Genomic DNA, 14,067 nt, shown 5'->3' with positions numbered 1-14,067 from the left:
AAAAATAACACACTAATCTTGCTTAAAATGTTGAAAAGAATGTTTCATCTTTAACTTTATGACTTTTGGAGATCAGTTCATCTTAGAAACATAGAAAATAGGTGCAGGAGTAGGCCATTCGGCCCTTTGAGCCTGCACTGCCATTCAGTATGATCATGGCTGATCATCCAACTCAGAACACCACCCCAGCCTTCCCTCCATACCCCCTGATCCCTTTAGCCACAAGGGCCATATCTAACTCCCTCTTAAATATAGCCAATGAACTGGCCTCAACTGTTTCCTGTGGCAGAGAATTCCACAGATTCACCACTCTCTGTGTGAAGAAGTTTTTCCTCATCTCGGTCCTAAAAGGCTTCCACTTTATCCTCAAACTGTGACCCCTCGTTCTGGACTTCCCCAACATTGGGAACAATCTTCCTGCATCTAGCCTGTCCAATCCCTTTAGGATTTTATACGTTTCAATCAGATCCCCCCTCAATCTTCTAAATTCCAACGAGTATAAGCCTAGTTCATCCAGTCTTTCATCATATGAAAGTCCTGCCATCCTAGGAATCAATCTGATGAACCTTCTTTGTACTCCCTCTATGGCAAGGGTGTCTTTCCTCAGATTAGGGGACCAAAACTGCACACAATACTCCAAGTGTGGTCTCACCAAGGCCATGTACAACTGCAGTAGTACCTCCCTGCTCCTGTACTCGAATCCTCTTGCTATAAATGCCAGCATACCATTCGCCTTTTTCACCACCTGCTGTACCTGCGTGCCCACTTTCAATGACTGGTGTATAATGACACCCAGGCCTCGTTGCACCTCCCCTTTTCCTAATCGGCCACCATTCAGATAATAATCTGTTTTCCTGTTTTTGCCACCAAAGTGGATAGCTTCATATTTATCCACATTAAATTGCATCTGCCATGAATTTGCCCACTCACCCAACCTATCCAAGTCACTCTGCATCCTCTTAGCATCCTCCTCACAGCTAACACTGCCGCCCAGCTTCGTGTCATCCACAAACTTGGAGATGCTGCATTTAATTCTCTCATCCAAGTCATTAATATATATTGTAAACAACTGGGGTCCCAGCACTGAGCCTTGCGGTACCCCACTAGTCACTGCCTGCCATTCTGAAAAGGTCCTGTTTATTCCCAATCTTTGCTTCCTGTCTGCCAACCAATTCTCTATCCACATCAATACCTTACCCCCAATACCGTGTGCTTTAAGTTTGCACACTAATCTCCTGTGTGGGACCTTGTCAAAAGCCTTTTGAAAATCCAAATATACCACATCCACTGGTTCTCCCCTATCCACTCTACTAGTTACATCCTCAAAAAATTCTATGAGATTCATCAGACATGATTTTCCTTTCACAAATCCATGCTGACTTTGTCCGATCACTTCACCGCTTTCCAAATGTGCTGTTATCACATCTTTGATAACTGACTCTAGCAGTTTCCCCACCACCGATGTTAGGCTAACCAGTCTATAATTCCCTGGTTTCTCTCTCCCCCCTTTTTTAAAAACTGGGGTTACAATAGCCACCCTCCAATCCTCAGAAACTAATCCAGAATCTAAAGAGTTTTGAAAAATTATCACTAATGCATCCACTATTTCTTGGGCTACTTCCTTAAGTACCCTGGGATGCAGACCATCTGGCCCTGGGGATTTATTTGTCTTTAATCCCTTCAATTTACCTAACACCACTTCCCTACTAACATGTATTTCTCTCAGTTTCTCCATCTCACTGGACCCTCTGTCCCTACTATTTCCGGAAGATTATTTATGTCCTCCTTAGTGAAGACAGAACCAAAGTAATTATTCAGTTGGTCTGCCATGTCCTTGCTCCCCAAATCAATTCACCTGTTTCTGTCTGTAGGGGACCTACATTTGTCTTAACCAATCTTTTTTTTTTCACATATCTATAAAAGCTTTTACAGTCAGTTTTTATGTTTCCTGCCAGTTTTCTCTCATAATCTTTTTCCCCTTCCTAATTAAGCCCTTTGTCCTCCTCTGCTGAACTCTGAATTTCTCCCAGTCCTCAGGTGAGCCACTTTTTCTGGCTAATTTGTATGCTTCTTCTTTGGAATTGACACTATCCCTAATTTCCCTTGTCAGCCACAGATGCACTACCTTCCTTGATTTATTCTTTTGCCAAACTGGGATGAACAATTGTTGTAGTTCATCCATGCGATCTTTAAATGCTTGCCATTGCATATCCACTGTCAACCCTTTAAGTGTCATTTGCCAGTCTATCTTAGCTAATTCACGTCTCATACCTTCAAAGTTACCCTTCTTTAAGTTCAGAACCTTTGTTTCTGAATTAACTATGTCACTCTCCATCTTAATGAAGAATTCCACCATATTATGGTCACTCTTACCCAAGGGGCCTCTCACGACAAGATTGCTAATTAACCCTTCCTCATTGCTCAATACCCAGTCTAGAATAGCCTGCTCTCTAGTTGGTTCCTTGACATGTTGGTTCAAAAAACCATCCTGCATGCATTCCAAAAAATCCTTTTCCTCAGCACCCTTACCAATTTGGTTCACCCAATCTACATGTAGATTGAAGTCACCCATTATAACTGCTGTTCCTTTATTGCACACATTTCTAATTTCCTGTTTAATACCATCCTCAACCTCACTACTACTGTTAGGTGGCCTGTACACAACTCCCACCAGCGTTTTCTGCCCCTTAGTGTTATGCAGCTCTACCCATATGGATTCCACATCTTCCCGGTTTATGTCCTTCCTTTCTATTGCGTTAATCTCCTCTCTAACCAGCAATGCCACCCCCACCTACTTTTCTTTCATGTCTATCCCTCCTGAATATTGAATATCCCTGAATGTTGAGCTCCCATCCTTGGTCACCCTGGAGCCATGTCTCTGTGATCCCAACTATATCATATTCATTAATAACAATCTGCACTTTTAATTCATCCACCTTGTTATGAATGCTCCTTGCATTGACACACAAAGCCTTCAGGCACGCTTTTACAACTCTCTTAGCCCTTATACAATTATGTTGAAAAGTGGCCCTTTTTGATGCTTGCCATGGATTTGTCGGCCTGCCACTTTTACCTTTCACCTTACTACTTTTTCCCTCTACCCTCATTTTACACCCCCCTGTCTCTCTGCACTGGTTCCCATCCCCCTGTTGTGAACTAACCTCCTCTCGCCTAGTCTCTTTAATTTGATTCCCACCCCCCAACCATTCTAGTTTAAAGTCACCTCAGTAGCCCTCGCTTATCTATTCACAGTGACAGAAATTTTGACCGGGGTGCCCAAACTTTTGCATGCCACTGTATATGTGCCTAAGACTTTTGCCCAGTACTGTAGGTTTTGCCTGATCTCTGTTTACTTTCTGATTTTCGGGATTCTTCCAGGAGTCAGGAATAACGAGCAATCTTAATTCTAATGATAGTTTAATTTCGAATACAAACATACAAATACTAAGCAAACTAAATAAAGAGCTGAGAAACAATGCTAAGAGGAGAATGAACAATAAAGAATGCAAAGGCAAAAGATAGAAAAGCATAAAAATCCATCACTTTTATAGATGTTAAGAAATTCCCTAGATAGGTATAAACTATCTAATAGGCTACATAATTAAAACAATTACATCGCACTAACACTTAGCCAATGAAAAATGAGAAAGGTGATAAACCGCTCGTTTAGCTGCTATACCGCTTTCTGCCTGTGAGTGGGGATGAATCACCACAAACTCTGAAAAGTACGAGGTGTTAAAAGATACAAATCTTATAATTATTTGAAAAAAGTGGTTTCCAACTTTTGTGGAATTTGTTGTTTTGTTGAACTTGTATTCTTTATATTACACCCTGACACTGTTTTCTCTCCTCTAATAAACAGCCTGGATGGACGGCACCCTCAGTACACATGACAAAAAGTAAACCTATTTATCAATATACGGGTGTCTATTCTCCCTTTTAACACGTCCTCAAATTGTAACAGTAGATCAGTCCTGATGAAGGGTCTCAGCCCGAAACATCGACTGTTTACTCTTTTCTGTAGATGCTGCCTGGCCTGCAGAGTTCCTCCAGTATTTTGTGTGCCCCTTCCTTTCCAGTCCTGACAAACGGTCTCGGCCTGAAATGTCGACTGTTTACTCTTTTCCATCAATGCTGTTTGGCCTGATGAGTCCCTCCAGCATTTTGTGTGTGTTGCAGTGGAATTTTTTTTGTAAATTGGTTTATTATTTTCACCTATACCGAGGCACAGTGAAAAATCTGTTTTGCATACCATTGATACAGATCATTTCATTACAACAGTGCATCTAGATGGAACAAGGTAAAACAATAACAGAATGCAGAATGAAGTGTCACAGTTACAGAGAGAGTGCACCGCAGGCAGACAATAAGGTGCAATGGCTGCAAGAACGTAGATTCTGATCCACACACACAAAATGCTGGAGGAACTCAGCAGGTCAGGCAGCATTGATGGAAATGAATAAACAGTTGATGTTTCAGGCTGAAACCCCTCATCAGGACTGAAAAAGAAGGGGGAACATGCTAGAATAAAAAGGTGGGGAGGAGAAGGAGGCTAGCTGAAAGGTGATAGGTGAAGCCAGGTGAGTGGAAAAGGTAAAGGGCTGGAGAGGAAGGAGTCTGATAGGAGAGGAGAGTGGACCATAGGAGAAAGGGAAGGAGGAGGGGAGCCAGGGGGAAGTGACAGGCAGGTGAGAAAAAGGTCAGAGTGGGGAACAGAGGTGGGGGAATGTATTTACCGGAAGGAGAAATCGATATGCATGCCATCGGGTTGGCGGCTCCCCAGATGGAATACAAGGTGTTGCTCCTCCACCCTGAGGAGGGCCACATCTTGGCACAAGAAGAGGCCATGGACTAACATGTTGGAATGGGAATGGGAATTAAATTGTTTCACCACTGGGAAGTCCTGCTTGTGGCAAATGGTGCAGGGATGCTTGATGAAGTGGCCTCCCAATCTGCAATGCTCAATTTTGAAGTCAAAAGTCTATCTTATCATACTTGGGGTCAGTTCAATAGACTTCTAACAGTGGGGTGGAAGCCTGGTGGTAGGTGCTTTTAGGCTTTTATATCTTCTGCCCAATGTGAGAGTGGAGAAGGGAGAATGTCTGGGGTGGGTGGGGACTTTGATTAAGGCAGCGAGAAGTGTAGACAGAGTCCAAGAAGAGGAGGCTGTTTTTTTGTGATGTGCTGAGCTGTGCCCACAACCCTCTGCAGTTACTTGCAGTCGCAGACAGAACAAGTCGTGATACATCTGGATAAAATGGTTTCTATGGTGCATTGTTAAAAATAAGTAGCAATGCTGAGCGAAAACAGAACACAGTCTAATATAAAATCCAGTATAATAACATACCGTTATATTGGAGTGGAGGGAGAGTAATGTCCTCTTGCTGTACTCACTGTTAATGCCCAAAGCAAGCTCTACCTCCTTGTATAACAGGACAAAGATCTTCACGCCCTGTTCCTGTAAACAAAGACATGAACAATCATGGAGAAATTGAAGTAAACAGAGATATCACCATCACCGTTGGTGCTGTGTGGTATTCATGGTCTTATTCATGAGCATGATTGTTCTTGGGGTGGCATGGCAATGTAGTGGTTAGCACAATGCTTCACAGTACAGGCTGCCTGAAAGGAGTTTGTATGTTCTGTCCATGACCACATGGGTTTCCTCAGGGTGCTCTGGTTTCCTCCCACAGTCCAAAGGCATACCAATTGGTAGGTCAATTGGTCATAGTAAATTGTCCCGTGATTAGGCTGGTTTACATCAGGGGATTGCTGGGCAGCATGGCTTGAGGGGCCAGAAGGTTCTATTATGTGCTGTATCTCACTAAGTAAGTAATAAGTATTTTTTTCTACGGAAGGGGTTTTCCATTGTCTTCTTCTGGGCAGATTCTTTACAAAATGGGTGACTCCATTATCAATACTCTTCAGAGACTATCTGTTGTCAGTGGTCACATAACCAGGACTTGTGATATAGAGACATAGAAACATAAAAAAACCTACAGCACAATAAAGGCCCTTTGGCCCACAAAGCCGTGCCGAACATGTCCTTACCTTAGAACTACCTAGGCTCACCCATAGCCCTCTATTTTTCTAAGCTCTGTGTACCTATCCAGGAGTCTCTGAAAAGACCCTATCGTTTCCATCTCCACCGCCACCGCTGGCAGCCCATTCCACACACTCACCACTCTCTGCATAAAAGACTGACCCCTGTTATCTTCTCTGTACCTACTTCCAAGCAGCTTAAAACTGTGCCCTCTCATGCTAGCCATTCCAGCTTTGGGAAAAAGCCTCTGACTATCCACATGATCAATGCCTCTCATTATCTTGTACACCTCTATCAAGTCACCTCTCATCCTCTGTTGTTCCAAAGAGAAAAGGCCGAGTTCACTCAAACTACTCTCATAAGGCATGCTTCTCAATCCAGACAACATCCTTGTAAATCTCCTCTGCATCCTTTCCATGGTTTCCACGTCCTTCCTATAGTGAGGCGACCAGAACTGAGCACAGTACTCCAAGTGGGGTCTGACCAGGGTCCTATGTAGCTGCAACATTACCTCTCGGCTCTTAAACTCAATCCCATGGTTAATGAAGGCCAATGCACCGTATGCTTTCTTAACCACAGATTCAACCTGCATAGCAGCTTTGAATGTTCTATGGACTCAGACCCCAAGATCCCTCTGATCCTCCACACTGCCAAGAGTCTTACCATTAATGCTATATTCTGCTATCATATTTAACCTACCAAAGTGAACCACCTCACACTTATCTGGGTTGAACTCCAACTACCACTTCTCAACCCAGTTTTGCATCCTATCAATGTCCCGTTGTAACCTCTGACAGCCCTCCACACCATCCACAACACACACAACCTTTGTGTCATCAGCAAATTTACTAACCCATCCCTCCACTTCCTCATCCAGGTCAGTTATAAAAATCACGAAGAGTAGGGGTCCCAGAACAGATCCCTGAGGCACACCACTGGTCACCGACCTCCATGCAGAATATGACCCATAAACAACCATTCTTTGCCTCCTGTGGGCAAGCTAGTTCTGGATCCAAAAAGCAATGTCCCTTTGGATCCCATGCCTCCTTACTTTCTCAATAAGCCTTGCATGGGGTAACTTATCAAATGACTTGCTGAAATCCACATACGCTACATCTATGGCTCTACCTTCATCAATGTGTTTAGTCACATCCTCAAAAAAACTCAATCAGGCTTGTAAGGCACGACCTGCCTTTGATAAAGCTATGCTGACTATTCCTAATCATATTATGCCTCCCCAAATGTTCATAAATCCTGCCTCTCAGGATCTTCTCCATCAACTTACCAACCACTCACTGGCCTATAATTTCCTGGGCTACCTCTACTCCTTTTCTTGAAAAGGGGAACAAGACCCGCAACCCTCCAATCCTCCAGAACCTCTCCTGTCCTCATTGATGATGCAAAGATCATCGCCAGAGGCTCAGCAATCTCCTCCCTTGCTTCCCACAGTAGGCTGGGTACATGCCCTCCAGTCCCGGTAACTTGTCCAACTTGATGCTTTCCAAAAGCCCCAGCACATCCTCTTCCTTAATATCTACATGCTCAAGCTTTTCAGTCCACTGCAAGTCATCCCTACAATCACCAAGATCCTTTCTCGTAGTGAATACTGATGCAAAGTATTCATTAGCTACCTCTGCTATCTCCTCCGGTTTCCACTGTCAGACTTGATTGGTCCTATTCTCTCATGGCTGGTTCTCTTGCTCTTCACATATTTGTGGAATGCCTTGGGGTTTTCCTTAATCCTGTCTGCCAAGGCTTTCCCATGGCCCCTTCTGGCTCTCTTAATTTCATTCTTAAGCTCCTTCCTGCTAGCCTTATAATCTTCTAGATCTCTATCATCACCTAGTTTTTTGAACCTTTCGTAAGCTCTTCTTTTCTTCTTGAGTAGATTTACAACAGCTTTTGTACACCACGGCTCCTGTACCCTACCATCCTTTCCCTGTCTCATTGGAACGTACCTATGCAGAACTGCACGCAAATATCCCCTGAACATTTGCCACATTTCTTTCGTATGTTTCCCTGAGAACATCTGTCTCCAATTTATGCTTCCAAGTTCCTGCCTGATAGCCTCATATTTCCCCTTACTCCAGTTAAACCTTTTCCCTACTTGTCTGTTCCTATCCCTCTCCAATACTAAGGTAAAGGAGATAGAATTGTAATCACTATCTCCAAAATGTTCTCCCACTGAGAGACCTGACACCTGACCAGGTTCATTTCCCAATACCAGGTCAACAGCAGCTTCTCTTGATGTTGTACAGCCTCTCTTGGTGGTGGATGGTTGTATGAGCACCAGCTGCTCATACAACCATCCACTCCCTGCTCCCGTGGCTTCTCATGACCCTGATCAGTGATCAGTGGGGGGGGGGGGGTGATAAACAGGTGCTACATCTTGCCCAAGGGTGACCTGCAGGCTAGTGGAGGGAAGGAGTACCTTACACCTCCTTTGTTAGAGATGCATCTCCACCTGACACCCAAAGAGATATATAACAATAAAAACAATATATTAGAATGGGCAGAGCCCTGGAAAGTGGTGCAATTACATAGTTCCATGGAAGTTCAACAAAGGTGAAGAAGGCATTTGGCAAGCAGGCTTTTGGTGCTGTGAGTTTGGGCATCTTCTTGCATCAGTGCAAATCATTGGTGAGATCACACTGGAGGATTGTGTGCGGTTCTGGTTGCCCAGGTAGAGGAAGCATGTCATTAAACTAGAGAGCATTCAGCTGGTTTCAGATGGTGTTGGTAAATCTCAGTGACTTCTGGCTGGTGGCTGATGAAACAGGAAAACAACTAAATACTTTGTTAATCACTCTTTTTCCTGGTAAACAATCATCACAAATAATAGTCTGTAACTTCCCTTTGGACTTGGAGGCAATTTGATGTAGCAGAACGAAGGCAAGACGAGGCAAGGCAGCAGGCCTGTTGCCAAAGCAAGGAAGACCTGAGGTTTGATCGATTTAAGAGCTGGGCCGAATCGGAAAGGATGGGTACAGGCTGAATAGAGGCAGCAGGATCCAGGTTCCAGAGCGTATCGAAGAAACTGAACCCGATGTTTCAACGATGACTTGAGCGCCGTGCCAGTTTGAAAAGGTCAGGGTGTCCTGACCCGAGGTGAGGGTCGGGCCTGTTCAACTCCATGCTCTGCTCTCTGCTGAACTAAGGATTTATGGACAGGACTCTCTTTATGGACTTCAGCTCAGAATGCTTTTTGCTTGTGTTTATTGTTTGCACATGATATGCTTTTTTTTCCCTCTGCACCTTGGGAGTCTGATGGTTCTTCTTTTGCGGGTTCTTTTGGGTTTCTTTCCTTTGTGGCTGCCTGTTAGGAGACGATTCTCAAGGTTGTATAAAGTATACATACGTTGATAATAAATGCACTTTGAACTTTGAACTTTCAACTTTAAAGTTTTTTCTCGCAAGTTATTGGGACTGAAGGGCTTGAGTTATAAGCAGAGACTCGATAGACTGTGACAGTTTTCCCTGGAGCCTAGAAGCTGATGGGTGAGCTTATGGAAATATATAACCTGAGGTTTATAAATAAGGTGGATGGTCCCAGTCTTTTCCCTAGGGTGGTGGGGGGGGGCTAGATCCATGGGTTTAAGATGAGAGGGGGCATATTTAAAAGGGTCCTTCACACAAAGGGTGGTGGATGAATGGAAAGAGCTGCCAAAGGAGATGGCTGAGATAGGTACAATAACAATATTTAAAAGACATTTGGACAGCTGCATATTTAGGAAAGGGTTAGAGAGATGTGGGCAAAATGCTAGCAAATCAAGGTCAAATTAAATTTATTATCAAGGTACATATATGTCACCATATACAACCCTGAGATTTATTTTCCTGTGGGCAGACTCGGCAGATCTATAGAATAGTAACTATAACAGGATCAGTGAAAGATCAACCAGAGTGCAGAAGACAACAAACTGCAAATGCAAATATAAATAAATAGCAATAAATATCGAGAACATGTGATAATGAGATAAAGAGTCATTAAAGTGAGATCGTTGGCTGTGGGAACATCTCAATGGATGGGTGTAGTTATCCTCTTTTGTTCGAGCTTGATAGTTGAGGGGTAGTAACTGTTCCTGAATCTGGTCGTACAAGTCCTGAGGCTCTTGTGACTTCGATCAGATGGCAGCAGTGAGAAGAGTGCTTGGTCTGGGTGGTGGGGGTCTCTGATGATGGAAATGGGATCATCTCCATTAGACATCTTGGAGCTGGGCTGAAGATCCTGTTTCTAAGCTGTGTGACTCACCAAGGGAGTTACTTGTGCTCTGCTAGGTTCCTTCAGCAGAGTCAGAACAGTCGGAGACAGACTGCATTTGCCTAACGTTGGACTCGGGAGTGCTTGACTATTCAATAATGTGCGCCTGTGCTGGATAAGGTACTTTGGGCGCTGAGTGGTCAGGACTGATCATGTTGTCCATAACAGAGGGACTTTGGAGAAGGTTAAACTCAGTGCCAGTCTCTAGGGGAAGGGCACAGCACATGTAGGCTTCTCCTACTGACACAACACATACACTTCGTCTTATTTTAATTTCTTTCTTTGAAAACTTACACTCAGTGGCCACTTTATTAGGTACACCTGTACTACTGCTCATTAATGGCAATGCCCAATCAGCCAATCACGTGGCAACAACTCAATGCATAAAAACATGCAGACTTGGTCAAGAGGTTCCTACCCACCTGGCCACACCCATCACCTTCTAGCTATCCTCCTTCCCCTCTCCTCCCACCTTTTTATTCCAGCATCTTCCCCTCTTCCTTTCCAGCCCTGAAGAAGGGTCTCAGCCCAAGACGTTGACTGTTTATTATTTTCCAAAGATGCTGCCTTACCTGCTGAGTTCCTCCAGCATTTTATGTGTGTTACAAGGGGTACACAGGTTTTTTCTCCCTTGGGTTGGGTGAGGCTAGATCGTTAATGCAAATATCTGATCAGCCAATCAACTCAATGCATAAAAGCATGCAGACATGGTCAGGAGGTTCAAAGTTGTTCTGAATGGTCAAGAAATGTGATCTAAGCGACTTTGACCATGGAATGATTATTGGTGCCACACGGGGTGGTTTGAGTATCTCAAAAACTGCTGATCTCCTGGTACTTTCACATATAACAGTCTCTAGAGTTTACAGACAATGGTGTGAGAAACAAAACACAGCCAGTGAGTGGCAGTTCCATGGCTGAAAATGCCTCATTAATGAGAGACGTCAGACTGGTTTAAGCTGGTTTTAAAATGGCACAATAGCATAGTAGTCAGCACAACACTTTACAGTACCAGCGACCCGGGTTCAATTCCTGCTGCTGCTTATAAGGAGTTTGTACACTCTCCCTGTGACCACGCGGGTCTGTACATTCTCCCCGTGACTGCGTGGGTCTGTACGTTCTCCCTGTGACTGCGTGGGTCTGTACGCTCTCCTGTGACTGCGTGGGTCTGTACATTCTCCCCGTGACCATGTGGGTCTGTATGCTGTCTCCGTGACTGTGTGGGTCTGTATGCTCTCTCCGTGACTGCGTGGGTCTGTACATTCTCCCCGTGACCGTGTGGGTCTGTATGCTCTCTCTGTGACTGCGTGGGTCTATACATTCTCCCCGTGACCGTGTGGGTCTGTATGCTCTCTCCGTGACTGCGTGGGTCTGTACATTCTCCTGTGACTGCGTGGGTCTGTACGTTCTCCCTGTGACCACGCGGGTCTGTACGTTCTCCCTGTGACTGCGTGGGTCTGTACATTCTCCTGTGACTGCGTGGGTCTGTACATTCTCCCCGTGACCGTGTGGGTCTGAATGCTCTCTCCGTGACTGCGTGGGTCTGTACATTCTCCCCGTGACCGTGTGAGTCTGTATGCTCTCCCTGTGACTGCGTGGGTCAGTATGCTCTCTCTGTGACTGCGTGGGTCTGTACGTCTTCCCTGTGACCGCGTGGGTCTGTACGCTCTCTCCGTGACTGTGTGGGTCTGTACGTTCTCCCCGTGACTGCGTGGGTTTCCTCCATACGCTCTGGTTCCCTCCCACAGTCCTCAGTGCACAGAATTTTGAAAGAAAGAAAACACTATGTAAGATTGATTTCTATCTTGAAGCTGGATGGTATGCTTTATTTCCAACAGGTCCCAGAAACATCTTGAAAAGACCTTCATCCAATGGAAAAGCAGAAAAATATAAAGGCCAGCAGATGCTGGAAAACTGCTATAAAACAGAATATGAGCAAGGCGCTGGAGGAACTCGGCAGGTCAGGTGAAGGCCATGGAGGGAAATGGTCTCAACCTGAGAAAGAACAGCTGGAAGCAGGAACTTCTGGTCAAGATGGCACTAAGCTGCAGTCAGACAACACACACACACACACACACACACACACACACAAAATGCTGGAGGAACTGAGTAGGTCAGGCTATGGAAATAACTAAACAGTCGAAATTTTGGTCTGAGACCCTTCATCGAGACTGAGAAGGAAGGGGGTTAAGATGCCCGAATAAAAAGGTGGAGGAAAGGGAAGGAGGCTAGCTGGAAGGTGATAGGTGAAGCTAGGTGGGTGGGAAAGGTCAAGGGCTGGAGAGGAAGGAATCTGATAGGAGAGTGGACCACAGGAAGGAGAAATTAATATTCATGCCATCAGGTTGGAGGCTACCCAGATGGAATACAAGACCACAAGATATAGGAGCGGAATTAGGCCATTTGGTCCATCAAATCTGCTCTGCCATTTCATCACGGCTGATCAAATTTTCCTCCCAACCTAATCTCCTGCCTTCTCCCCGTATCCCTTCATGCCTTGACTAATCAAGAATCAATCAACCTCTGTCTTAAATATACATAAAGGCTTGGCCTCCACATCCACCTTTGGCAACTATTTCATAAATTTACCACTCTCTAGCTAAAGAAATTATCTCTCTTCTAAAAAGTCATCCCTCTATTCTGAGGCTGTGTCCTCTGGTTGTAGACTCCTTCACCATAGGAAACATCTACTGTATCAAGGCCTTTCAACATTCAGTAAGTTTCAATGAGGTCACCCCTCATTCTTCTGAATTCCAGCAAATTCAGGCCCTGAGCCATCAAACGTTCTTCATGTGACAAGCCATTCAATCCCAGAATAATTTTCGTGAACCTCCTTTGAACTCTCTCCAGTTTCAACACATCCTTTCTAAGAAAAGGGGCCCAAAACTGCTCACAGTACTCCAGTTGAGACTTCACCATTGGTTTATAAAGTTTCAACATTACATCATTGCTTTTCTATTCTAGTCCTCTTGAAATGAATGCTAACATTGCATTTGCCTTCCTCCCACAGACTCAACCTGCAAATTAACTATTAGGGAATCCTGCACAAGGACTCCCAAGTCCCTTTTCATCTCAGTTTTTTGCATTTTTCTCTCCATTTAGAAAATAGTCAACCCTTTCATTTTTTCTACCAAAGTGCATGACCATACACTTCCTGACACTCTATTCCATCTGCCATTTCTTTGCTCATTCTTCAAATCTAAGTTCTTCTGTAGCCTATTTCCTCAAAACTACCTGCCCCTCCACCTATCTTCATACCATCTGCAAACTTTGCAACAAAGCCATCAATTCCATCATCCAAATCTTTGACGTATAATGTAAAAAGAATCAGTCCCAACACAAGCCCCTGTGGAACACCACTAGCCAGCCAGAAAAGGCTCCTTTTATTCCCACTCTTTGTCTCCTGCCAGTCAGCCACTGCTTTATCCTTGCTAGATTCTTTCCTGTAGCTTGTTAAGCAGCCTCATGTGTGGCACATTGCCAAAGGTGTTTCTCCTCCACCCTGAGGGTGGCCTTATCTGGATGGTGTGTTTTTCTTGCACTTGTTTTCCACAGTCTTTTTGCCTTTACTGTCTTGTATAATTCTGAATTATGCCCTGTGTGTCGTCCGTACCCAAGGAAATAAATTCTTAATTGTACCTGTACCTCATCGTACTTGTGCAGCTGACATTAAACTCAACTTGACTAGAAGTATCTCATTGAATCCTGCTGAATATCGCAAGGTCTGGGTATAAAGGACATAGAGAAGATGTTTCCTTTAGAGGGA

General features: G+C 44.4%; 1 protein-coding gene across 2 annotated transcripts in view; it reads right to left on the bottom strand.

Annotated features, from left to right (window-relative positions):
• The window catches only part of LOC140197806 (phospholipase D1-like), a 158,602-nt gene that overhangs the window by 49,782 nt on the left and 94,753 nt on the right, over positions 1-14,067 (bottom strand). For both annotated transcript variants that reach the window (XM_072258268.1, XM_072258269.1), the window contains one exon: positions 5,348-5,458. In XM_072258268.1, coding sequence (XP_072114369.1) covers positions 5,348-5,458 — 111 coding nt within the window. The remainder of the gene's footprint in view (positions 1-5,347; positions 5,459-14,067) is intronic.

This window comes from Mobula birostris, chromosome 5 (assembly GCF_030028105.1).
Source record: "Mobula birostris isolate sMobBir1 chromosome 5, sMobBir1.hap1, whole genome shotgun sequence".
Lineage (NCBI taxonomy): Eukaryota > Metazoa > Chordata > Chondrichthyes > Myliobatiformes > Myliobatidae > Mobula > Mobula birostris.
This window is presented reverse-complemented; position numbering and strand designations above follow the sequence as displayed.